This window comes from Protopterus annectens, chromosome 3.part1 (assembly GCF_019279795.1).
Source record: "Protopterus annectens isolate FY-2018-M chromosome 3.part1, PAN1.0, whole genome shotgun sequence".
Taxonomy (NCBI): domain Eukaryota; kingdom Metazoa; phylum Chordata; order Ceratodontiformes; family Protopteridae; genus Protopterus; species Protopterus annectens.
Window position 1 is genome coordinate 363,596,346 of NC_056732.1, and position 27,962 is coordinate 363,624,307.

Consider the following 27,962-nt stretch of genomic DNA (forward strand, 5'->3'; position numbering starts at 1 on the left):
GTTAGCAGTATTTTATTCATCTAGCTGAGAGCTTTCATATGAGGCTAAGGAGTTCTGTCTGTGTTTAATTAGTTGTTGAGATGTTTAGAAGAATGTGAAAAATATATCTGTATAAATTAATATAATCAAAACAACAACTTGTATCTATTTACCTGCCCTAGACAGAGGTCAGATATCAACACAGTTGAGTTTGCTATTGTGCAAGCTTTAAGTTGAAATCTTTTTGTACGTGGAATTATTGATTCAAATATGAACAAGCAATATTTGATGCTTGGAAGCGTCAGTAGGAGTTAACTGCAGATGCACCTGGAGGCGTCACTTGGATGCAATGCTTTAAGAGTCATAATAGTATTTTTTTTCATCTCCCTGTTGATGTATTTATATTATCCGTGCTAGAAGGAGTTTTGGATATGTTGTACAATTTAAAAATCATCTCACCCTCTTATTGTCAAGGCTGTATATGTTGAACTGCCAAGGTGGTTTGTTTTTGAATTCCCCATTGTAGTTTACTCTGGTTTTGCTGATCTTATGCATTTGTCCAAGGAAGCATAGAATTCCTTTGTGAAGTCGACTGCTGATTCAGCATCTGAGCTGGTGCTGTGTATTTGTAGTTCTCAACGTATAATTAGATAAGATTTGCCCATTGGATTACCTTAAATTTAAAGATGTTGACTTTAGGTGCTTTAGAGATTTTTTGAAAGTATCATAAGTTAATTGACTGACTTAACTGAGAAAGAGACCAGGGAAATAATACGTTAAGAAGTTGTAGTCAGGAGAAATGGATGTAGAACATATCCTATGGTAGGTTTATTAACTATCTTTTCCAAAGGAATTTTGTTAGGATATGCCCAGAAGTTGCTGGTACAGGTGCTGTAGTTAATTTTGGGGAAACTAAAGTTGCCCAAAATAATGGTGATTTTGTTAATAAGGAGATCATGAAATACTTTAAGGAATCTAGCATGGACATGTGGGGACACACATGTATGTATCAGGCTGTATGTTAGAAGTTTGACTTATTTATGGTGATCTGGAGTCTATGAATTTTGTTTGTGGGTTTCTGGGAGTATGTCTGGATGTGATGTGATCTTTAAGAAATATGGAGACTGCTGCATTTACTGTCAGGCCTGAAGACATGCTTGGATGTAAAATCCAGGCGTAGAGGGAATGCTTTCTGTATGTTTATACCAGGTCTCTGTAATTATGCAAACATGGATATGTTCCAGATACAGGTGAGCCACTTTGAGAATTCTGGAGTCGAGAGTCCTTTTTTATATATAGTCTAAATTGGGGTTTCAATTTGGCATGTTGGTATAATCTCTATTAACTGGACTCTAAGGCATATAATTACTATGACTCTGTACCATTGCACCTTCTGCTATTATTTGTGACCTTGCTGTTTTTCCTAACAACTTTTCTAGTGACATTACATTTTTACTATTTCTACCACATAAGACATCTTATTTTCTCTTCTTCCATACTACTTTGCTATTTCAACTGGCGCAGCCCACTCCATTTGCCCTCACTTCACTCTGACTTACTTTGCTCCCATACCTTATCCCCAAAACCCTCCTTTTCCTGTGCATAACTTCTTCTCTTCCTGTCCAGCAACCTATCATTCTACTACCCCTCATCAGTCACTAACAACCACTACTCAAATCATACTATCCATATCTCCACACTTCAGACTCCACTTGTCTAGTTATACCCCTTTTCCACAGCACTCCTCAGCTTCCATCTCATTGTTTACACTCACTATTGACTCCTATTACACTCCTTCTCTTTAGCATTTATATATATGTATGTGTGTATATATATATATAATGTGTGTGTGTGTGGTATGTATTACAGCTTCGATGTTATACATATCTATTCAAATTCCTGCCTAATTATTTTAATTTCTCTTTTTATTATTTGTATTTATTTCTGTAATGCAATTGTGTATATATACATATACCATCTGTTCTCCATCATTGCCTTCAAGACTCTTGTTTCTAATGCACATCAGATATGCTCCTCATATTTCTACCTACACATCTTCTCCTACTACTGTCATACCTTACATATGCTATATGATACCTGTTGCACCTGTTTCTCAATCCCCCACCGTTACTCACATTGCCTATGTCACTTGCCAACTGTTCACCATCACTATTGCTCCTAGCTTATTTGGCTTACCCCCATCTCATTTTCGGATATAAAATTCAACCCTTCTTCCAATCCATATAAGGTAAAATTTAAATTAAGTACTAGCATGCATCAACCCTCACTAGTGTGTGCATACTGTAAAAAAGTTCATATACGGTGATGTTCACCCAAACCCAGGTCCTGATTGCCTCTCTTTTCCACCCACTCCCTCTTCTACTGTAACAACATCTGCTAAAAATGTAAGTCATATGCATGAATATTCAAAGTATAGTAAACAAAGTCTCTGAATTTCATTCATGGATCAAGTCATTACTCCCCAGATGTTATTCTGACAGAAACTTGGCTCAAATAGTATATAAAAGACACTGAAATTCTCCCCTTGGCTTTACTATCCATCTGCTCTGACATTTTAAATAAAAAAGATGGTAGTGTAGCAATCATATTTTCTAACTATATCTCTGTTTCTCCTTCTGTTTGTCTACCTAAATTCCTCTCTGCTGAGATCCTTGTCTCTCATTGTAAATTAAATGCGCATAAAACACTGTGTATGATTGTCCTATATATTCCCCCAGGAAATAACATCCCTATTCTGGAAGCCATCCTACACTGGGTACCTAGTTTCATTTCACATGAAATAATTTTTCGTGATGTCAGTATTAACTGTCACACCTTCACATCAGACTACCCTTCCACTCGTATCAATCTGTATGGTTTCAAACAACTCCTAACTTCCCATATTACCTTCAACAAAGCTAATAACACTGAGACTACTCTGGATTGGATCCAAGTCTCAAATCCACACCTTTACAACTCTTCAAAAACCCTCTCAGACTCCCTCAAGTGTTTGCCATCCAACCTATGTTCAGAGACTAGCAACTCATCATATCAAACAGCACCTTTATAAAGACTGCCATAACCTCTCAAATTTCAATTCCAGGATCTTTAACGACATCCTTAATAACATTAATTGTTCCATACTGTGTTCTTCAACACTGGATAATGTTGTTGTCTTTTCGGCTTTTCCTGGTTAGGGGTCGCCACAGTGGAACTCCGGTCTGCTAATGATTGGCAGTAGATTTTCACGAACGCGGAGGTGCCAGCTCGACGTTCAACCTTCAACTAAGACACGCCCATTTATGCATGTCTTTCGAATGCCCACATAACCACGGGGAGGATATGCAGACTCCACACAGAAGGCACTCCCGCACTCCAGCCGAGAATCGAACGGGAGAACCTCTTGCTGTGAGGCAACAACACTACCGCTGCACCACTGCAGAAGTCAACAATGGATAATAATGTTCTAAAATTAGTACAGTATTTCTTGACATTCTCAATAGCCTTGCTCCTGTAAGAAGAAAAGAGACTTTAAATTCAACCAATCACTCTGGCTATCACCTTCTAGTAGACAGTTAATGTATAAGAAAAAGTTTGGAGAAACTGGCAAAAATACACCTACAAACAACTTCAAAACATGACAAAAAAAAAGTTACTTCAACCCATAGGATAACCAAAACCACAACCCCCCAAAATTCTGGTCCGCTATCAAGAAAATGTTACAACCCAGAACTCCTAGTGCCCATAACCCTTGTCCAGACATCTCACCTTTAAATTTAGAAGCAGTTTCTAACTCCCAATTTATAGACTCGACAGCCACCCTCACCCAAAACTCCTTACAGAATACTGACACCCCTGATAAACTTCAAAGCTCTGACAATGTAATTTTTAACTTAAAATCTGTCTCTACTTCCTATGTAAAAAAAGATATTATTATGCAATCTTAAGCCTTCCTCACCCTCTGTAGACAACCTTCCCATATGAATGTCTAAAGATTGCTGCCCCCTCTATTGCCTACCCAGTCTCTATCTTGATTGATCGATCCATTCATGAGTCATATGTCCCATCACTCTGGGAAAAAATTTACATCATTCCTCTTCATAAAGGGAGAAACATCATTGAAATAAACTTTAGGCAACTGCAATCTTGTCCCCTTTCCAAGATCTTAGAAAAACGTATTCATAAACAAATTTTACAATACTTACTCCAAGAACATCTATTAAACTTTATCCAGCATGGCTTTTGTCCAGATCATAGCAAAACTACCCTTTTTGCCTTTTTGAACCACATCATTAAAGCCAGAGATAAATTAGTTTCTTCTCCCTTTTTAGATCTCTCTAAAGCTTTTGATACAGTCTTGCATACCAAACTACTCTCAAAGATGTCTGCTTTAGGCTTTTTCGGTACAACAGTCACTTGTTTCTCTAGCTACCGATCTAACTGGCTACAGTCAATTAAATGGCTCTCTACTCGCTCATCTTTTTTTCTAGTTAGTGCAGGTGTCAGAAGGCTCCATACTTTGCACTCTCCTTTTTAACATGTATATATCTCCCAACAAGCTGCACTTGTATAATATGCAGATGATTCCACTGTCATTTGCTTCTCTAGTAGTCCTTCTAGTTACAGTCTATCACTCAGTAGGCTTTCAACTCTATTGAAGACTGGTTTAGTGATGATCAGCTTTTCCTAAATCCAAATAAAACAAAACTGCTCTTATTTCTCCCCAAATCCCAAACACATATAAGACATGTTAAAATATCCTCTCTCAATAATACTGAAATTGAAGTTGTACCTCACATAAAGTTACTTGGTACATTAATAGATGATCAACTGAAATTTGATCTTCATATTCAAAAGTGCATAAAAACAACACATCAAAAACTGGGCATATTCTACAGATCAAAGACTCCTTACCAACTCCTCAAGAGTTACAGTAGCCAATACATACCTCCTACCTCCTTCCTTCACTACTGTATGCCTCACTCATTTTCATCAACATTCAGATCTCCCCAAGATCAACACTTGAGCTATGCTATAACAAAGTAGCTGGATTTGAAGCCAGACAGCAATACAACTCCCTCTACTGCTCCACCCTCCGATATTTAAAATGGCTTGCGTTGCCTCATTACCTCAAGGTCACCCAACTCCTCCTTGCTCATAAAATGGTATACAAATCCTCATCTGCCAGCAATCAGCAGCATTTTTAACCATTCTCTCCCTAATTGCCCTCTTCACTCATCTGAGAAACACCTCGTTGAAATCCATAAACCCAAAATATGTATTGGTCACTGCCTATATTCCTACTCAGTAGCCAAGGTCTGGAAAAGTGTTCCTACAGATATTAGAGCAATGCCATGTAGTCACGTATTCAAGCAATGTGTAAAGAGATTTCTCGACTCCTGGCTCTGTACATGTCTTACACCAAGCTGACACTACCTGTTACTCCTTCCTTTTCCCTTGCTCTTTTCCCCTTTCCATTTTTCCCTTTTCTTATTAGCCAAAGCACCAGTTACATCTCTCTTAGTTCTCTATTTTCTAATCTCCCCCTCAGCTGCAAAATCTTTCCTTTGACTTATTATTTTGCCCATATTTAAAATGCTTAACATCTTTACCATTGGTTATCACTGTTGATCGTACTTTTCCAAGTGTTCAATATCTTATGGCTGTTTAATATTCACTGTATGATTTTCTGATTTGACTTTGTTAATCATGTATGTTGATTCTGCTATTTATTACTTCATTTCATGTGCTAATGTTATGTAATTTATTAATTGAACCATGTATGCTGGAGCTTTCTCCTCGGGCCTCCACTGAAAATGGGATTCATGCCCAGTCAGACTTTCCTGGTAAACAAATGCCAAATAAATAAAATAGACTGGTATGTGTGGAAGCCTTTGAACAAGAGGTGCAGGTCATTGTTAGTGAAACAAGTTGGATTGTAAGTCATCTTGTCCTATGCTGTCACATAAAAGACCCTCCTGAAATGACGCCAACTATTCAACCACTTATTGAAGCCAGTTATCCTTTCTTTTTACCTAGGCATCATTTCTGGTGGAGGAAGGATTCCACTGCAAAGTTGTGACATGTCTTTCATCATATAATGTGGAGCTTTGTTTACAGGTCATTCACTCCCACATGGTTCACCATCATGTCATAATCATATTTTCCCTGGAAAAGGTCTTTAGGGCCCTTGCAAAGGCAGAGATCCTGGCACTAAGAAGCGGATGACTGTAACTCCATCTTTGTTCTGCTTGTGAGTGGAGAATCTGTATGCCTAACAGAAGAGTCACCAGTCATTATGACATTACTGTTTAATGTTTAGGGGTACAAAACTGGGAGTAATATGATTCTTAGTGATGTAATGCTGTAGGTGTACAGGGGGATGTTAAGTTGAAGAATTTCCACTGGGTCATATCCTTGCCAAATCTAGGAGACTTTGGTAGACCTCAACATGTGACATTTTAATGTGTTTGAGATTGTAGTGAAGTTTTAGGTGAAGGTGTTTGTTTATGATCAGTGTTGATGTTTTTAGGTGTGATGGATGCCTTCACATTAGTTAACTGTGAGAGTTAGACACATCTAGGATCATTTGTGTAGAGTTCCTTTTCAGTTCCTACACTGCTTGACGCCACCAAGTACTAAGAGGCTGTCAACATAAGGGAAAGCAGTCCAGCTGTTAAGCACTGGACATTAAGGTCATCAAAGTGTACAGATAATGTAAATGGGTATTAGTAGCTTAAGTTTAGACATGCTCGTGCAAAACTGTTTGTATTGAATAGGTAGATTAATTGTTGTCTGTGCAAGGATTCAAAAGCTAAAGAAGTTGAAGGGTTTTTGGTTTTGTGGAGGGAAATACAGTATAATGTGTTATTTGTATTTAGTGGGTATTGGAAGAGAACAGTTGGCGGCTTGAGTGCTGGGGTCTACAGTGGATCATTTCAATAAAATCAACAACCCAAGTTCCATTTCTTCTCAAGAAAATTATTTATATCACCCCCTCTGATCCCTTTAATTACCACATCTATTACCCTAAATCTAAAGCAATGTTCTAAACCAGTGCACATAACATGAGTAAACATGTTATGTGTAATGGTTTAGAACATTGTTTTAGATTCTTGAGAATAAAGAATATGAATGGATTATTAGACTGCAGGCAGATTTTGAACCTGGTCTCAATAATTGTGTAAACATTAAACCTATTCTAGTAAGAATACAACAACAGAATCTTTAGAATTGTATTTGCACAGATCCTATTGTTTTACAATTTTAATTAATAGCATCATGTGATATGCTGGCTGTGGTCATGTGATGCTTAACTGCTCTTATTTAAGTGTTTTATGTTTTGTGTAAGAGTATTAGCATTGAGAAAGGGTGGTTTTACCCAAAAGCTTTGCCTTGTAATAGTGTTTTGACGTTGACGTTGGCGGCTTCGTCTTCATGTTTATACATACATGAACACCAGAATTAAAACCAGTGCCGGAGATTCAAAAAAAAAAAAAAAAAAAAACATGTCATACCTCAACAGCCAATAAAATTTATACTTCTAAAGAGACTCCATGCACTCAAACCTTATGAACTAGGTGGTATTTTAGACTTGAATACTGTTTTTTGCTAACCGCTAGGCTGTATAAACAGCAAAAATACAATGAAGCTATTAACTGGAAGCTTTCAAAATAAAAGCTTAAAACACTTGACAGAGATGTTTATAGGATAACAGTGAAAAAAAGATTAAACTGATAGAAACAAATGGCTTAAATTGATAACAGAATGTGAATATAAGAATTGCAAAAATAATTTTAACCGCTAAAAAAAAAGGGAAAGAACATCCTTAGTACTTGCCATTTTGTTACAAGGCCTGAATCAGATGAGTTGGAAGGACTTTAACTGAAAGGGGTATATTGCAGTGGTTTCTACATATGGGAATCCTGTCACCACCTGCTGTCTGTATCCGTGTTGGCATAAGACTGGCATTAGCCTTTAGATAGAAGAAAGGAATAGCCAGACCAAAGCTACTTCAGTAATAGGTAAACCCAGATGTTGCAGATCACTGCTGCAGTGTCCTTTGCTTGAAGATCTACTGTTAGGTGACAAAATGAGGGCATTCTGACAATTAGTTAATTATCTTTTATTTCTTTTGTTACAATTCTTTGATTTAACCAAAGCTTAAAAATGTCAGAAGCAACGGACAAAAAAATAACATTTATATAAAATTTCACAGTTTCCACAAGAAATATCTGTGTCCGGGGGAGGCTTTTTTTGCCTTGCATTGTATTCACATTAGTGTTAAGGTTGCATATTTAACAGATCTCTCGTTTTCAACTAGGTTTAGAACAATGGCTGCTCTTTATGAGGCAAACACCACCTTTGCTTTGGAGATGTACAAGAAGATAATTGAGGAAAAGAAAGGCGGCAACATCTTCATTTCCCCACTCAGTATGTCATTATCTTTGTCTATGGTCCTCTTCGGAGCAAAAGGTAACACTGCTGCACAGATGTCAAAGGTAAGTTATTTTCCTGGCTAAAAATTTACAGACTTTGTTAGGTTTTGGTAAGTTCTAAGTTTTAAAGACATTGTTTAAGTTTTGCATCAAGACGCTCTTACTACAAGGTATACAAGACTTGCCTCCTGGCTACTAGAGCCATTGTGCAACTTTTTTCTTCCAAAATGCATATGACGCCACCTCTGGGCTGGTCCTTTCCCCAACTCCATTTGTTTTCCACTGCAAAACTGGTCAGAAGTCACATCAGTCACATATCTAGCATACGTTTAAAATTTGGAGTTTACACTACTTTCTTGTTTTGTTGGTGTTTATTCAGGCTTCAGCATGTGTTGAGGTGCTGTTACAGAAGACTGATTTCTGCCAAAGGCTTGCAGTCATTTCACTTTTGTTTAGGCACAAAGCATATCATTGTGACTTGCCCTGTAAGATTTAACAAAGCTTTTTACTGCCTGTATCGTAAAATCCTTGAGGCCTTCCTGGTAGAGAAACAACTTTTCTCCCACCATTCCAGGTCTATTTCCAGCAGAGATTTGAAGGAACATTGGCAAGAGAAGGAAACGTATACGGATATGATACTGCATAAAGGCATGGAAGGAAAACCCATCAGTTGCTCTAACACCAGCAGAGGCTGTAAAGTTTTGGCTCAGTTTAAACCACACCTGACATAAACCCAAGTAAGGATTCCTTCTCCTTGTTTTCATGCTCCTAAGCTATGCACACTAATCTTAGGAGCCTTACTTTATTTTATAAAGACGTGTATATAGCACTCTTAGACCTAACTGCCTGTTAGGCACAGCACAGGACATACGTAGATAGCACAAGACATACGTAGATAAGCACAATCCATAACCGTTTGAATGCATAGCATGCAAGCACATTCCCAACAATTTCTGTACTTTTGCAAACAGTGTAGGTTTGTTATATCCTAACTAATGGTACAAAAATAAGCCAATAACATGCTGTGATGCTTTGCCTTTATATTTACTGCACATTTAATGGTTGTGCAATACATTAAATATGTTCCAATATCCAATAAGCAGAGTTACCTAGTGTGTGTTTCTTTCTCTGGGTACATTTGGTAAAGATGCATATGTTGCAAAAACGACATGCCTGGTTCAGCACTTACACGTCATCTGGTTGCCTCCACTTGAGATTGTTGAGGCTATACTGAGTTGGCATCCCAAACAGCTTGATCCCTACATGCTGACAGAGGTTGGTTGCCAGGTCCTACCAAACATCTTTGAAATGAAACTCACCCTTCCACGCTCCAAGCTACTAATCCCTATACTGGCAAAGTCGAGTGATCATAATCAGGGTTTCCTTGTCTTTCCACAGTGGTACATAAAAAACACCCATTCACTGGGATGTGCTCTCGATTCCAAACTCCACCGAAGATCTGGCATGGCACTACCAGAGATGCATATCCCTTATTAACAATGACCAGGTAAGGTAGTCAAAAGTGATGGTACTCCAACATCCATTACAAGTAAATGTTCTACCAGACATGAGATATGCAGGTAAGGTGATGCTACATCACATAACCACTATCCACACATTTTTCTGTTGTGATGCAAAACCGTGCAGATGACATGTTAAAGCTACACAGCATGGTCTACAAGTCAATTATTTTATCCTGAAGCAGGATAGTGTGAATCTTAAATTCAACAATAGTCTTCTTCATAAATACTTGGCCTATGCTATATGTTGTCTGCATTATTACTAACACTTGTGTAAGTTATTACATATTATTTTATTTATTTATTGACATTTGATTACTGGTAAAGTCTGACTGGGTAGAAGCTGAGTTTTCAAAGGAGGCCCGGGGAGAAATGCTCCAAATTATTAGAAAACATTTTAACAATTGTAGATCAGAGAGCATGTGCTATGTGCTGTATCTTTAAGAAGCACATCAAAGACTGAGTGCACGTATAAATATCAAGCATGTGCCATTTTGAGAATACATCCAGGGAGTAAGTATGCACGACTCCAGCAGTTAGTTTGCATATAAGTTACTTAGTCAGTAAACCTCTATCATGGTGTGTTTGTATAAAATAAAGCTGCTTGAACAGAACCCACAAAGACTCTTCAGTTGTGTCCTTAATAGAGCAACATGGTGTCAGAACCAGGATTGCAGAGAATAAGATTCGGAGCCATGAGGTGCAGAGATGACAGAAGGTAAACCAAGAGAGACGAGCAAGAAAAAGAGCCAGAAAATAAGCAAAGGAAATGAGAATACTCATAAACTACCCGTTTCATAAAAAGGATAAAACTGGGCAGTGTATGAGCACAAAATTCATTATTAAACAAGCAGGAGGTACAAAAGGTTTACTAACTAAGGGAAATTTTAAAGATATTTGATGAAACGATTAACAAAAAAGTAAAATGAGTATGTTTGTTTAAAGGCAAACCAGGCATGTTTAGAGTAAAACGAGCACAAGAACAGTACAGTGGGCATGAAAGGAGATTAAATGAGCAAAACAAATATAACGAGGACAAAAAGGGCACGTTAAGCAAAAATAAAGCAAGGCGACTGCATGTTTTTTGGCAAAGTGCTGTGCTTTGTCATAACTATGACTTCGTATTGTGTCAAGGGCATAACTAAAGTTATTTGAAGTGTCTCAAAGTGTGTAAAAGTGCTTACAGTTTGTGCTTATTACTATGCATGTATTTCGAAGAGTTGTGTGCAAAGTGTAACTATTTTGTAAATTGTAGTAAAAGTACAGCCATTTCAAAACGTTTCTTGTGCTGGTGTGTCTATTCGCAAAGTGCTGCCATCACAGAGTTTCTTGCACTGTAGAGAATTGCCTAAAAAGGTACCACCATTTTGGGGAAGCTTGTGTGTTGCTTACAGTTTATTCACAAAATGGCATTACTTTAAAATGTTCTTGACTCTGTCTGAGCTTCTCCTACGCACTTCATTTGCATCGTACAGTTATTTGAAGTGCTTCTTAAAATGATGGTAAATTACTTTAGCATTACAGTAAATTCAAAAGTATTACACTGCCCTAGAAACTTATTTTGCAAAGTCCAGTTACACAGATGATTTCATCTTGCAGTTATTTGATGTGTTTCCTATACTGATGAGGTGATTTTGTGCAATACAGTAATTTCAAGAATATTACAGTGCCCGACAGAAGCATATTAAGCTTATTTTACAAAGTTCAGTTGTACAGAGGCTCGTGCTGTTGAGCAAAGTTAACAAGTACTGGCATACGTGTATGTGTTTCTGCTTATATGCAAAACCCTTCAATGGTATGTGTTAATATGGCAAATGGATTTTGAAAGCCCTTACTACTTGTATTTGATCAGAATATTGCAGAGAATTGGAGAATATTTGAGCAAGAGTAATGTAAAGAGTGGACGGTGCAGTGGTGCAGCAGTAATTTTGTCACCTCACAACAAGAGGTTCTCTGGTTCGATTCTCAGCCGGGTTGCCTTCTGTGCGGAGTCTGCATGTCCTCCCTGCATTTGTGTTGGTTTCCTCCAGGTACTCTGTTTTTTCCCACATTAAAAGACGTGCATCTGGACTGTTTCTCCCTGGGCCTCTGCTGGAAATTTGCTTCATTCCAAGTCCGACTTTCCCAGTTAACAAATATTAAATAAAATAAGAGTATGATATTTTTAAACAAGCAGCATATTCAGATAAAGATGCATGCAGCAAGGCATTCATTTTGCTAAACTTAGTTGGGTCAGAGGCCATAGAAAGATGGCGTTCATTTGTGTGTGCACCAGCAGTATATGAAGGAGAAGGTGAAAACTATCATATTGTTGTACAGGCTGAGTGAAGGGAAGACCACAAGTGTTTGAAGTGCAAATTCAGAGAAATGTGCAACCCCCAGACAAACATTACATTAGAGAGGCTTTTGTTTTATACAAGAGATCAGAAACCATGGGAAACTTTTGCAGCTGATATAACTGATCTGAGAAATAAGTCAAAATGCGTCGGCCATAACTGATCTGAGAAATAAGTCAAAATGCGTCGGTTTGGTGGATTAAAAGATGACAGACTCATATGTGGTATTAATAGTGCTGCTGTGAGAAAGATCTTGCTTCGTGATTGTGATTTAACATTGAGTAAAGCCATAGAGATTTGCCAAATTGATGAGGTGACAGAGAAACACACAATTATGCTTGCAAGTGACGAGCATGGTTTCAGCAGGCTCCAGAGCAAATGTATTCCTCATACAACACATGGCAAAAGAAGTAGGCCTACTAAGCACATGGCAGCCACAACCCCTGATGGCTCATTAAGGAAACCACATAGTTATCCAGCAAGTTCTAAGGCCAATTTTGTTTAGAGGTGCATGCTCAGTACAGTACGGGCATGAATCAGCAAAACCCAAGTCCAGCTTTATTGTTAACTGTCGCAGTTGTGGTGCAAATCATGAGTCTAAAAGAGAGAAATGATTAGCATTTGATCAGCAGTGTCAAAAGTGAAAAAAATGGGACCATTTCTAAAAAGTTTGCAAATCGTGTAAAGTTAACACAGCAGTAAAGAAAGGTCACACAAAAGCAGGTTGATGAAGTAGAGACCCAGCAGTCTGCTTTCTATGTGGATGGTGTATCATGTGAAAGAGTTGATGCAGTGAATTTATTGGTAACAGGTGAAGTGTTCTGCACAGTCTGGATCAATGGTAAATCCACAGAGCTTAAAGTAGACACTGGAACAAAGTGTAATGTCATATCAGCAGACACATTTGCTAAAGTGAGAACTAATGAGCAACTCAATGTGACCAGTAGTGCAAAACTTGTTGCTTGTGGAGGTGAAGAGATTCAGGTCGAAGGCTAAGTGATCCTTTCATGTTATTTGGCCAAGAACTGTTATAACTTGTTATTCTATGTGGTCAGATGACCAGCACAGTCTTTACTGGGTCTCAAGGATAGTTTGATAATGAATCCGCTTTTTTTTTACCAAAGAAGCTAATCACATAAGTGCATCTCCTAGTTCAACATTTTCTGAATACATTTTCTCAGAATATGCTGATGTTTTCGATGATAGGTTGGGCAAACTTCCAGTAATATATTCCATGAAGTTAGACCGAGAGGTCGCTCCAGTATTCAGACCAGAAAGAAGAGTTCCGATAGCTATGCAAGGCAAATTTAAGGCACAGCTGGATAAAATGGTACAGCAAGGTGTAATTTATCCAGTTACACAACCAACTGAATGGGTATAGTCTTTGGTAGCAGCTCACAACAAAGGGTGAGACAAAATCGGAATGTGCATTGACCCAAGAGATTTGAATAAAGCATTGAAAAGACCATATCATCCAATGCGCACACTCAGAGGTCGCTGCTCTAATACCAAATTCCAGTGTTTTTTTGTTTTGTATGCAAAGAGTTCATTTTGGCAAGGGATGCTTGATTAGAAACCCTCATTTCTAACCACTTTTGGTACTCTCTTTGACTGATACAGATTTCTAAGGATGCCATTTGGAATAAATTCTGCAAGTGAAGTCTTCCAGCTTGCAATGGAACAACTTTTTTCGGGTTATCCTTGTGCCACAATAATAGATGATTTATTGGTTGGAGGCAGCGGTGAAGCAGAGCATGACAGAAATCTAAAGAAAGTTCTAGACAGAGCATGTGACATAAACTTGAAGCTCAATCCTCTGAAGTGGAAATGCAGACTTCCAGAAGTTACATATGTAGGTCATTTATTTACCAGTACTGGCTTGAGACCAGACCCGACCAAGCAAGAAGCAATTCTTGAGATGTCAGCACCAGACAGTGTTCAAGCTCTAAAGCATTTTTTAGGCATGGTCAACTATTTAGGCAAGTTTATACCAGACTTCAGTGAGTTGACAGTAACTTTAAGATGCTAAAATGCAAAAATGTTGCATGGTCATGGTTAGAACAGCACCAGAAGGCATTTGATCTCAAACAAAAAAATTGCCACCCCACCTACATTAAGATATTATAATGTGAACAAACCAGTTACTCTTTCCTGTGATGCATCAAAATTGGTCTAGGCACAGTTATACTTCAAGAGGGCAGACCAGTAGTCTATGCATCTAGAACACTTACCCAAACTGAGATGCACTGTGCTGAAATTGAAAAAGAACTTTCGGCAATAATATCTGCATGACTTTCTTCGTATTTCACTTTTGCAGTCATTACATTTGGGTTATCTGCCTGCAGGTCGCCCTCAGCTGGCCTAAGTACCAGAGTCTTGGGATTTCTGCGTCAGATGCCGTCACTTCTTCCATGTCGTCAGGGGTATAAAACATGCAGCCAACGCTATTACATCAGTCTTTCTTGCCGTGCGGTGCCAAAAGCAGAAGCGGTTCACAAGTGCCGGTCAGGTAACTCCTGAAACTTTTGTTTTTGAGTTTCAGACCTGAAGTTTTCTAAAAGATAAGTACCCGATTGGGGATCCTTTTTTCTTGCTCTAACTGTTGTCAGAAAAAAATAATAATTGTCTTGCCTGTGGAAAGCAAATACCGCATAGATTTGCATTCTTACTGCATCACCTGTCTAGGCCCAGACCACAACGTCCCTCGTTGTTGGTTTTGTGCTTTGTTCAGTGCCCGAACTATTCATTGTTGGGCAATTTTTGTAGCTAAATGTTTCTGCTCTCGATTCCCGTACTCCGAAATGGCTTTGATAAGCCATCAGACTACCAAACTTTTGAAAAAACATAAGGATAAAGACAGAGACAGATCGCATAGGTCCAAAACTGCCGACGACGCTACCATTAAGCTAGTCGCCAGTCCACCAGTACTAAGTGATGTGTTTTTGCAGCCCCTGATACCCGCTTATACAGATTCACAGGCCACTACTGAGACCAATTCAGAGTCTGGTATGCCGCGAGATGCTTCTTCGTCTGTGGAACCTGTGGATGTCTCTACCTTGGATGGGTCCGGAGCCACTGTGCAGGCACTGGCTTCTGAGGGTGTATTCAGGCCTTCCGATTTTCATATTAAGCCAACGACTTTGTTTTAAGCCAAAAATACCGAATTTCTCAAGCCTAAAGTTCGCACTACACATAGGAAACAGATGACCAAAGTGCATTCTCAGGCCCACATGCCACATTATTAGAATGGATGAAGACCTTGTTACTTTAATTAGGGGAAGCCAGCTTCCCCACTCAGAGATCTAGAACTGATTTTCTGATTCTTCTGATCAGGAATCTGATATCTCTGTTCCTTCTGACTACCAGGACATTGCCTTATCTACCTGTGAGGATTCTGATGCAGGGGATTCCATTCCCTCTGCTTCACCTCCAGAAGATTTGTCTTTTGGTGAAACCCTGCATACCCTTAGAGAGCATTTCCGTTCGGAAAGCCAGGACTACTCTCAGTCCAAAAAGAGACTCTGGGAATTTTTAAACCTGCCTTAGCACAGACCTCTAGCTATCCCTTCTGTTCTGGAGATTGTAGCTAATGTTTTCTTGGAATGCAGCCTTACCCCGGATACTTTGCCTCCAGCTCCCAGGAAACCTGACTGGTACTATAGAGTACCTGACTCACAAATTCCTTTTCAAGAATCCTACTGTAGATCCAGACACCATTTCCGAAGGACCTAAAGGCATTAAGACCACTACTACCAAAAATCCCAATCCTTTGGACAGGGTTTCTAGGGCTTTAGACAGATAGAGTAAGAAGGTTTACACATCTGCTACTCTGGCCAATAGGGCTTTAAATTGACAGTTTCATATCTTAAGGTATCAGCAGCATATCATGGAACTAATTAAACAGAAAATAATGTTGATTCCTGACTGTGCAGAACACAAAGATTTACAAGAGTTAATGCAATCTGCTAACCAAGGTGGTAAACATATTTTGCAATGTGGGTTTGATGGCTTAGAAGCATCTTGCAGGGTTGCTGTCACTGGGTCTGTTCTTAGAAGGCATGCTTGGTTTAAGGAACAAAACTTGCCAGATCACGTCAAAGCAAAATTACTGGATGCCCCCTTAAACCCAGAGCACCTATTTGGCAATAAAGCAGAAAAAGTCCTCAAAAGGATGGAGGAGAAAGCTAAATCTGTGCAAACTGTTAATGATTTCTTAAAAGTTCAGCCACCTACATTCAGTAGGCATTGGCCTTCAAAGAACTGGTCCTTTCCAGTCCCTTCCAAGCCTTCTCAGCCCAAACCCAGGGCTAGCAGACCCCCAATACTTCAGTCTTCGGTTATGCACAGATCTAAGTAGTAGGGTGCTCCCACATCCAACACAGGGAGTAGTAAGCCACCACCCTTAACTCTTCCAAGCCTTGCCCAAGTACTTGCACCTTTAGGAAGAAAACTTACCCTGCATGCAACAAACTGGGAATACATTACCCAGGACAAATGGTTTTAAACATTGTTTCCCTAGGATACAGATTCCACTTCCACTCACCCCCAACCCTAAGTGGATGGCCAGACCTCCTCCCAAACCTGTGGGCAGAGGCCCAAAAGCAAGTACTTTCTCTCCTCGGCATTAAGGCTGTTCAACTTGTCCCAGTAGAACAAAGGGGACAAGGCTTTTATTCCAGACAGTTTCTGGTTCTCAGAAAAGAAAACTCCTGGCATCCTATACTGGATCTGTCTATTCTCAACATCTTTCTTACTTGCTTACCTGCACATCCCAATAAGGGAATCCTGCAGACAATACCTACGTTTCAGGATGTGCACTATCAGTTCTCTGCACTTTCCTTTGGCTTTTCTACTGTGCCCAGGGTACTCACAAAGTGCCTAGCTCCAGCCATTTCTTTTTGCAGGCAGAGAAGTATTCAGATTTACCCGTAGTTGAATGATTGCCTGATTCAGGCGGAAAGTCAAAACTTGCTATTACAGCACCTGGCATTTGTAAAGAGACTTCTAACTTCACTGGGTACACCATCAATGAAAAGAAATCCCAGCTAGTACCCTGCCAACAGATTGTATTCCTGGGAGCAAGCTTGAACACAACTTCCCAGATGGCATTCCTCACTCCAGAGAAACAAATTTATTTGACAAACTATCTCAATCTACTGGCCACCAAAATCCAGCTATCTGCAAGAAAAATACTGCCAGGCCCTGGGGTTCATGGCCTCTTGCATTCTGTTAATTTCATATGCAGGACTGCATATGAGGAAACTTCAATGGTACCTAAAAAGTCTATGGTGTCAACATTCTCAGGACCTGGAAACTATGATTCCTATCATTCCTTGCCTAAGGACAGAGTTCCTTTGGTGGGCAGAGGCCTGTAACCTCAACAAGGGACTCTTTCACTTTACCCCCTGCCACCCAGATCCTAGCAACAGACTGAGTAGACTATGCCTGGGGGGCTCACATGGCAGGGCAGTGCATTCAGGGAAATGGAACCCAAAGCAGATGCATCTGCATATCAATCAAAAAGAAATGTTAGCTGTACAGAATGCTCTGACAGCCTTCAAAGGCTCTATTCTTCCAGGACAACTATTGGTAAAGACAGACAACACCACAGTTATGTGGTACATAAACAAGCGGGGGGCATTCCTACCCAATCTGCAGACTAGCCATGGCTCTGTGGAACACAGCTTTGATCAACCAAGTGCACCTAGAAGCTCAATTACTGCCAGGCAAACTAAATTCACTGGCAGATGACTTAAGCAGAAATCTCATGGAACCACACAAGTGGAAACTGGAACCCAGAATATTCAAGCCTTTGAGGAACAGGTGGGGGACACCAGGGTTGGACCTGTTTGCATCCCCACAGAACCATCAGTTGACCAAATACTGCACCAGAACTCTCCACAGCCAAGCTTGCAAAGTGGATGTCCTGTCCTTTACCTGGGAAAGCCTCTTAGTCCATGCCTTTTTCCCCCTCTGCCTCTCCTCTCGAAGGTTCTACTAAAGATCAAACAGGACAAGCCAAGGATAATCCTGATTGCACCAGACTGGCCACACCAGCACTGGTACTCTCTTTTGTGCAGTCTGACAGTGCTACAACCATGGCACCTGCCTCAGACTCCCTCCCTGCTGTCCCAGCATGTGGGCCAGATTCTGCACCGTCCGCTACAAACCCTGAACCTTGCAGCCTGGCTAATCCCCTGAACTCCTCACCAGCAACCCGTGGTAAGCAGGTGCTAGACGTCATTCTTGAGGCAAGGAGGCCTAGTACTAGACGATCCTATTCAGAAAAGTGGAAAAGATGCTGTTCCTGGAGCCAATCTCAGGGAATGGACACAACTGTGCCCAACTTACCTCATATACTAGATTACGTAACAGAAATGCTCCACAAGGGCCTATCCTCTTCAATTAAGATTCATGTTTCTGCCATCTCAGCTCATTATAATACTGAGCAATCCCACTTCTCTCATCCTCTGGTAAAACAGTTTCTTAGGGGTGCCAAAAATTTAAGACTCCCCAGGAGAGCTCCCACTGCAGCCTGGGACCTTAACTTTGTATTGGAAAAACTCACACTGTCACCATTTGAACCGGCTGCTACAGCAGACTTAAAATTCATCTCATGGAAAACAGCTTTACTTTTAGCCATTACTTCAGCAAGAAGAGTGTCTGAACTGCAGGCCCTTATGGCAGTGGAACCCTTCATTATCTTCCATGTGGACAGGGTTTCCCCTCTGAACTAACCCATCTTTTATGACCAAGGTAGTGTCTAGTGTGGCTTTAAACCAGTCCATTCATTTGCCAACTTTTTTCCCTAATCCTCAGAGTAAAGTGGAAAGTATACTGCATTCCCTGGATGTGCACAGGCAGCTTAGATTCTATCTGGACAGGACTAAGCCTCTCAGAAAATCTGACCACCTGCTAGTCAGCTTTGCTGCAGAGGCAGAGAGCAAGGCCATTTCAAAGCAAACACTTTCTAAATGGATAGCACACTGCATCCATTTCTGCTACAAACACCAATGAAAACCTACCCCACAGGGGATAAGGACACATTCCACTAGAGCTATATCCACCGCTACTGCATTTCTCAGGGGTGTCCCTACCAGGGACCTCCTGGAAGCTGCAACCTGGAACTCTGTACACACTTTCACCAAGCATTACCACTTGTCTATCTTTTCTAAATCCATTTGCATGGATTTGCCACAGCAGTCTTACAGGGCCTGATTGCTAGTCCTAATGCTTCTTAACTACCTCCACCCTTCCTTAGCTTTCCACCCTTCCTTAGCTTTGGGAATCAGCCCAAATGTAATGACTGCAACAGTGAAACATGAAGAACATAGTACAGTTGTGTACACTTACCATAAATGTAGATTTTATTTATTTATTTTATATTTGTTGACTAGATGTTAGAGTGTATTCACTGTTGCAGTCCTGGTATACACTCCCTCCAGCCCTCTGACTTGTCTTTGCTTTTACCTATCCTTTTTGGTTTGGCACATCTTATACCATGTGTATTTACTTTTTGCTGGGGGTGTTCACACCATATAATTGCTTCCTATTTTGGGGGCACCTGACATCTGGGGCAAGAAAAACTAATGTAATGGCGTTAGCTGCATGTTTTATACCCCCTGATGACCTGACATCATGGAAGAAATGACAGCATCCGATGCAGAAATCCCAAGACTCTGGTATTCAGGCCGGCTGATGGCTACCTGCAGGCAGATAACCAAATGTAATGACTGCAACAGTGTATACACTCGAACATCTACATTTATGGTAAATGTACACAACTCTACTTTCCAAGTTTCATGATTATATTTATGGTCGAGCTATTCAGATTGAGACTGACCACCAATCTCTAGTTACTATTCTAAAGAAGCCTATGCATTCAGCTCCAGCAAGGTTACAAAGAATGATGCTCAAATTGCAAATGTACAACTTCAAAATGGGCTATGCGAAAGGTAAACTACTCTGTCTGGCTGATTGCTCAGTAATACTATGGAACAGCTTGACGCAGAGAGCTTTGTGATGGCAGTGTGTAATTTGTCTATCACTAGGCTTGATGAGTTGGTAAATCACACCAAGACTGATCAGATTTTGCAAAAGCTTAATCATTCCCTTAATGTTGGATGACCGTCAAAGCAATCTAGTGTACCACTTGAAGTGTAAAGCTATTTTGCCTAGTATTTTTCGGCTTTTCCCGGTTAGGGGTCGCCACAGTGGAACTCCGGTCTGCTAATGATTGGCAGTAGATTTTTATGTACAGAGTTGCCAGCTCTGACGGACAGCCTTCAACGAAGGTACGCCCATTCACGCATGTCTCCACACAGAAGACGCTTTAGCTGAGAATCGAACAGGACAATGTCTTACTGTGAGGTGATAATGCTACCGCAGCACCAGATGAAATGCTGATGGAAGATGTCATTATTTTCAAAGGTCCTAAAGTTGTTCCTGCTTCCTTACAACATGAGTACATTCAGATTTTGCGTCGTGGTCACCCAGATTCCACCAAGAGGCGAGCAGGAGAATTAGTATTTTGGCCTTCATTACCAAAAGACCTTGATAAAGTACTTTCTTCTTCTTCAGTATCCAATAGGACTAAACTGCGCCTGCAAACAGAACCACTTCAGCTACATCCAGTTCCTGAACTACCTTGGTCTACAGTGTTCCACTCAAAGATATCCATGGCTAATTAACACCATTTGGTATTGGTAGACTCTTTTATTCAAATTGGTTTGCGATTGATCTGCTACCTAATTTAACATCTACTACTGTTATCTCCAAGATAAAATGTTATTTCTCAACCCATGGTAGTCTGCAGAAAGTTGTTTCTGACAGCAAGCAAATGTCTTTCGGCTTATACCGGTTAGGGGTCACAAAAGTGGATCACTGGTCCGCAGATTGATTGGCAGTTTATTTATTTTTTTTACAGTGTCGAGTTGCCTGGCCCCCAACTTTAACAGAAGGGTCACACACACCTATTTGCATGTCTTTAAAACTCACTTGACCACAGGGAGGACATGTAGACTCCACACAGACACACCAGCCAAGAATCAAACCAGCGAACCTCTTACTGTGAGGCGACAGTACTAACCGCTGCACCACCGCAGCTGTGACAGTGGTACTCCATTTACTAGCCAGTTGTTTCAGAAATTTGCAAGAGAATGGGATTTTCTACACATTACTAGCAGTCCTAAGTATCCTTAGTCAAATGGCCTGGCTGAACGAGCTGTGCAGCATGCGAACAGCTCCTTGAAAGGTCAAGAAGATTATACACACTTGGTTTTATATACCCACTTCCTACTTCAGTTTGTTCTACACCGTTGAATAAAAGGCAAAAATTCAGTTTTCTTACCAGTCCAGTAGAGTTTTTTTTCTATATTAGCTGAACACTTCGGAACAAACTTCAGAACAAACTTTAAACCTTTTTCAAACAAGTTAGCCCATTCATTGGTGACAGGAAACCCACACTGCCGGACTTAAAACTGTATGTAAGAAAATTGAATTTTTGCCTTTTATTCAACGATGTAGAACAAACTGAAGTAAGAAAGTAGTGTATAAAACAGTGTGTGTATAATCTGCCTGTACATAGCCTAGTATGAACCTATGAACCTATCTGCCCTAGGGCATTTATAAGCCTAGCCAGAATATGTTTGGCTTTCGCCACCCATTTTAAATTGTTTGCTATGCCCTTTTCCGTGGTTAGTATACTGTGCCTCTGTCTAACAGTGACACAGAAGTGATACCTGGGGTAAACCTACGATCTCCCATCCACTCATCAAGATTCCTCTTGAAGAGAGTCAATGAGGGACTCTGCCTAACCTGGACTGGGATTTTATTCCAGAGTGAGGGGAGCCTCTGGGTTATGAATCTGTCCCTCCAGCATGTCCTATTTATTTCAGTGCTGAGGTTCATGTTGAGCGTGTAGCTCGATGGGATTTGGATTTTCTGAGGTCAGCATGTCCATTAATTCCGGGTTGGACATGGCTTTATACGTCAGGCACAGATAGCCTCTGAACAGGTGGTATGCCACTGAGTAGAGCTGGAGTTTCTTTAACCGGGCAGCATATGGCATCTGTTTGAGCCCTTTGATCCTCTTGGTGAGGTACTTTTGGGGTCTTTCCAGTTGCTGCAGGTGCCTGGTAAGGTACATCCCAAAAGGGGCATTGTACTCAATTATTGGCCTGATGAGGTATGAGTAAAGAGGCACGATGACCTCCCCTGATCTAGATGGGAATCCCTTCATTCAGAGACACTTCCTCATAGTAATCATTGATGTACCTGCATTTTGTCTATACATTTGCTGGTCCGTCACGACCAGTCCACCCCCCTTGTCGGGTGCCCATCCAGTATTACAGACATAATGTGTGCTAATGACATTTGGAGATTAAAATTTGGTGTGGGGGGGACAACAGTGAATTAGGAGAGAATATGCTTTAAAAGGACATCATTAACAACAAAGCTATCAGAGTTATGAAACCAAACAAGGGGGGGGGGGGTGGACTGGTCGTGATGGACCAGCAAATGTATACACAAAATGTAGGTACATCAATGATTACTATGAGGAAGTGTCTCTGAATGAATTAAACATAGCTTACAGACACATTGATATTTATTTTAGATGATTTGTATTTGGATGACCAGGTCACCTCAAGTGAGCTACAGTTCTTAACTCAGACCAACCCTAGAATACCGACAATTTTCAGTATTCCTAAAGTTCACAAGAGTACAATGGATCCACTGCTTAGGCCAACTGTGGATGCCCGGGCATCAAAAACATTTACTTTGGCAAAATTCATAGATTTTCACCTAAAATGATGTTTAGAAAAATTCCCACACATATTAAAAGATTCATGGGACTGTTTGAAAAAAAATTAAAAAATACTGTATGCAGACCATTTGGTGTTTGTGACAACAGGTGTCAAAGATCTCTTTGCTTCAATTCCCCATGATGATGGGATTGAATTATTTTATGATTTTTTTATGGCAGAATACATGCCTTGACCATACAAGGGTATTAATGTTCAGGACATTGATGGAGATGGTGTTGCATAACAATTTTATTATGTTTGACCATCAGTTGTATAGACAGAAGACAGGCGTGGCAATGGGGGCCACTTATACCCTCATTTTTGCAAATACCGTATTAGCCCAATGGGAAGTGACCTCAGTCTTCCCCTCTGCTTTATTCCAGTATTTTTTGGGAAGGAATGCAAGAACAGTTAGATGAATTCTTTACATTTTTGAATACAAGCACTTCCTTTCTTAGGTTCACCATGGAAATACACCAAGATATAGTACATTTCTTAGACATTTTCATTCATAAAGATGGAATAAATAATGGCTTTATGTCTACACTATATAGAAAGCCAACTTCCTCAAACACATTGTTACATTTCCACAGTGGACATCCCATCAGCCAAAAAGAGCATTGGTAAAAGGACAAGGTGTACGTTTAGCACGTATGATAAGTGATATTATGAATTATGAAAAGGAAAGGGATATTTTGAGGGACATGCTACTAAGGAGGGGGCATCCCTTTACCTTTTTTAGATCCAGTGCTTGAAGAAATAACCATGAAAAGAATTGATGGTCATTTTTTCCCCTGTTGGGGACTGGAGATGATGGAATGAAGCAAGTTTAGACAGGCCCCAACACAGGTGGCCAACATTGTTAATATATATAGGCATGCAATGGTGTTATGTAATTCTGAGTTTTATGACATTAAGGATATTATGTACAAGAATTGGAGTATATTTCAGCCCCAAAATGCACATTTGAAGAAGGTGGGGGGCAAACCATTAATAGTATATAAAAAAGATAAATGTCTAAAAAATTTAATCGAAAGTGGAAAAAGTGACCCTAACAAGAATGAACAAATATGGCATTGTCATCAATATTAGAGGGAGACAGTGTCTGTTAGAGGTTTGGGAGACATTAGATTAAAACACAAATTTAACTGTAATAGTACATTAATAAAATATATATAGCCATCTGTTAGTGTTGTGGACAATTTTATATAGGTAAAACTATTAGTGCTTTTAAAAAAAGAATATATCAACACAGATACGACATTCAAACAGGCAATACAAACAATGCTTTGGCTAAGCACATAATAGAAAACCCTGGATATAATTTCAGGATGTTCTTCGTGTTTCACTGTTGCAGTCATTACATTTGGGTAATCTGCTGGCAGGTTGCCCTCATTCAGCCTGATTAACAAAGTCTTGGGTCCTGCGTCGGTTGCTGTCCCTTCTTCCATGACGTCAGGTCGTCAGGGTTATAAAACATGCAGCCGACACCATTACATCAGTCTTTCTTGCCATGTGGTGCCAGAAGCAGTTCGCAAGTGCTGATCGTCTGACTCCTGAAATTTTCGTTTTTGAGTTTCAGAACCGAAGTCTTCAACTAAAAGCTAAGTACCTCGTTGGGGAAACTTTTTCTTGCTCCTTACCGATGTCAGTAAAAGTTAATAATTGTATTACTTGTGGGAAGCAAACTACCTCATAAGGATTTTTATTTGTACTGTATTCCTTGCCTAAGCCCAGACCACGACATACCTTGCTGTCGGTTTTGTGCTTTATTTACTCCGTGCACTATTCGTCGTCTGTGCATTTTTGATTCTAAATATTTTGGTTCTCAGTTTAATTATACAGAAATGACGTTGGTTAGCCATCTGACTACCGGAATACTGAAAAAAACGCAAAGAAAAAGAGAGGCTATTGAGGTCCAAAACTGCCAACGACGCTTTTCTTAAGCCAGTTGCCAATTCGCCGGTACTTGGTGAGGCGCTTTCGCAGCCTCTGATACCCACTACTTCTGAGTCGCAGGCCTCTACTGAGACCCATTCGGAGTGCAGTATGCCACGAGGTACTTCACCTATGGAACCCGTGGATGTCTCTACCTTGGATGGGTCTGGAGCTGCTGTGCAGACATCGGCTTCTGAGGGTGTATTCAGGCCTACAGACTTGCATATTAAACCGGCTCCACCTTCAATATTAAGGCCTAAACCTCGATCTATGTATAAAAAACAGACGCCCAGGCCACATGTTCAGACCCCAATGACTAAAAAACAAATTATCAAAATGGCTGAAGATTTATTACTCTAATCAGGGGTGGTCACCCCCCCCCCCTTCTAAGAGGCCTAGGGCTAAACTTGACTATGAATCTTCTGAACAGGACTCTGTTTTTTCTGATTCTTCTAATGACCTGGATTTGTCCATGGCTACTTATGAGGACTCTGATGCAGAGGATTCCATCCCCTCTGCTTCTCCCCCTGAGAATTTTTCTTTTGGGGAAATTTTACATACCTTAAGGGAGCATTTCCACTGGGAAAGTCAGGATTTCTCTGAATCCAAAAAGAGGCTTAGGGATTTCCTTCTTCCTCAGCAATAGGCCTTTCGGTATACCTCCTGTATTAGACATTGTTGATGATGTGTTTTCGGAATCCAGTATGGCCCCTGATTCCTTGCCTCCAGCCCCTAGTAAACCAGACCGGTACTACAGGGTTCCTGAGTCCCACAAATTCCTTTTCAAAAATCCTGCTGTGGACTCTGAAAACATTTCTCAGGGGCCCAAGGGCATTAAGGCTTCTACTGCTAAAATTCCTACCCCTTCCAATAGAGACTCCAGGGCACTGGATAGATGGGGTAAAAAGGTTTATACTTCTGCAACTGTGCAATCAGGGCTTTAAACTGTCAATTTCATATGCTAAAATATCAACAGCATGTCATGGGACTGCTTAAACAGAAAATGATCTTGATTTCTGACTGTGTGGAAAATAAAGATGTACAGGATTTACTGCATTCAGCTGAACAAGTTGGAAAACGTACTTTGCAATGTGGTTTTGATTCTTTAGAGGCCACTTGCAGGGTAGCTGTTACTGGGTCTGTGCTTAGAAGGCATGCTTGGCTTAAGGAGCAATCTCTTCCTGATCATGTTAAAGCAAAACTGTTGGATGCTCCTTTGCAGCAGGGCCGCCTGTTTGGCAAGATGGCTGAAGAAGTTGTAAACAATATAGAAGATAAAGCTAGATCTATGCGGACTGTGAAAGATTTATTACAAGTACAACCTCCTAGATTTAGTAGGCACTGGCCTACTAAGAACTGGTCCTTTCCAGCTCCTTCCAGAGCCACTCAAGCCAAACCCAGACATTCCAACACCACCAGGTTTCAGTCCCAAGGGACTTTCAGAACTAAGCAATGGGGTCTTCCACTTCCAAATCTGGAAATAACAAGACTCCACCCTATGGTAAACAGTCTCAATGACTTTCCTTTAAAATTACCAAGCACTTACCTTTTAGCTGCCCCTTTGGGGGGGGATTGGCTCTTCATGCAAAAAACTGTCAGCTTATAACCCAGGACAAATGGGTTTTAAATATAGTGTCCCAGGGATACAGATTTCATTTCCACACGTCGCCAACTCCAAACCGGTGGCCAGACCTGTCCCTAAATCAGTGGGAAGAGGCTCAGAAACAAGTACTTCCCTCCTAAACATGGATGCTATTCAACTACCAGAAGAGGAAAAGGGACAAGGTTTCTATTCCAGATTTTTCCTGGTACCCAGAAAAGACAAATCACGGCATCCAGTTCTGGACCTGTCTACTCTAAACACCTTTCTGGACATTCCAAAATTCAAGATGCTGACTCTTCACCAGTTACTTCCTATGCTAGGCAAGGATGTCTGGTTAGCAACTCTAGATTTAAAAGAGGCTTACCTGCTTAACTGCATATCCCAATCAGGGAATCTTGCAGAAGATACCTACGCTTCAAAGCAGGCTACTTGCTTATCAGTTCTCTGCACTGCCCTTTGGCTTGTCTACTGCGCCCCGGGTATTCACAAAGTGCTTGGCTCCAGGCTCCAGTAATTGCATTTTACAGGCAAAGAAATATTCAAATATAGCCATGCCTGGTCGATTGTCTAATTCAGGCAGAAAACCAGGCCATTCTTCTAAAACATCTGGCGTTTGTAAAAAGGGTTCTAACTTGTCTAGGGTACATCATAAACGAAAAGAAATCACAACTGGTACCCTCTCAAAAAATTACATTCCTGGGTGCAAGTTTGAATACAGCTGCCCAGATGGCTTTCCTTATGGCAGAAAAGCAAATTCATTTGGTGACTTACTTCAAACAGGTGGCCACAAAAACTCTGCTATCTGCAAGACAAATACTGCAGGCTTTGGGGTTCATGGCCTCCTGCATTCTTCTAATTCCATATGCAAGACTGCATATGAGGAAACTTCAGTGGTACTTAAAAAATTTATGGAGTCAACATTGTCACAGCCTGGAAGCAATTATTCCTAGCCTACCTTGCGTGTGTCTAGAGTTCCTATGGTGGGCAGAGGCCTGCCACCAAAACAAGGGACTGCCATTCACACCACCCCCTGTCACCCAAACCCTAACTACAGACTCATCAGACTATGCATGGGGAGCTCATCTGGCAGGAAAGTGCATTCAGGGCAAATGGAGCCCAAATCAAATGCACCTTCATATCAATCAAAAAGAAATGCTAGCTGTACAGAATGCTCTGACAGCCTTCAAGGACTACCTTCAACCAGGACAACTAAAGGTAAAGACGGACAACACCACTGTTATGTGTACATAAACAAGCAGGGGGGTACACATTCCTACCCCCTCTGCAGACTAGCCATGGCATTGTGGAACATGGCCTTGACCTACCAAGTACAACTACAAGCT

At 40.5% G+C, this 27,962-nt stretch overlaps 1 protein-coding gene across 1 annotated transcript in view; it reads left to right on the forward strand.

Annotated features, from left to right (window-relative positions):
• LOC122797673 (leukocyte elastase inhibitor-like) overlaps positions 1-27,962 on the forward strand; it is a 138,548-nt gene that overhangs the window by 74,236 nt on the left and 36,350 nt on the right. The window contains exon 2 of the mRNA XM_044066212.1: positions 8,303-8,480. Coding sequence (XP_043922147.1) covers positions 8,313-8,480 — 168 coding nt within the window. The 5' untranslated portion in view covers positions 8,303-8,312. The remainder of the gene's footprint in view (positions 1-8,302; positions 8,481-27,962) is intronic.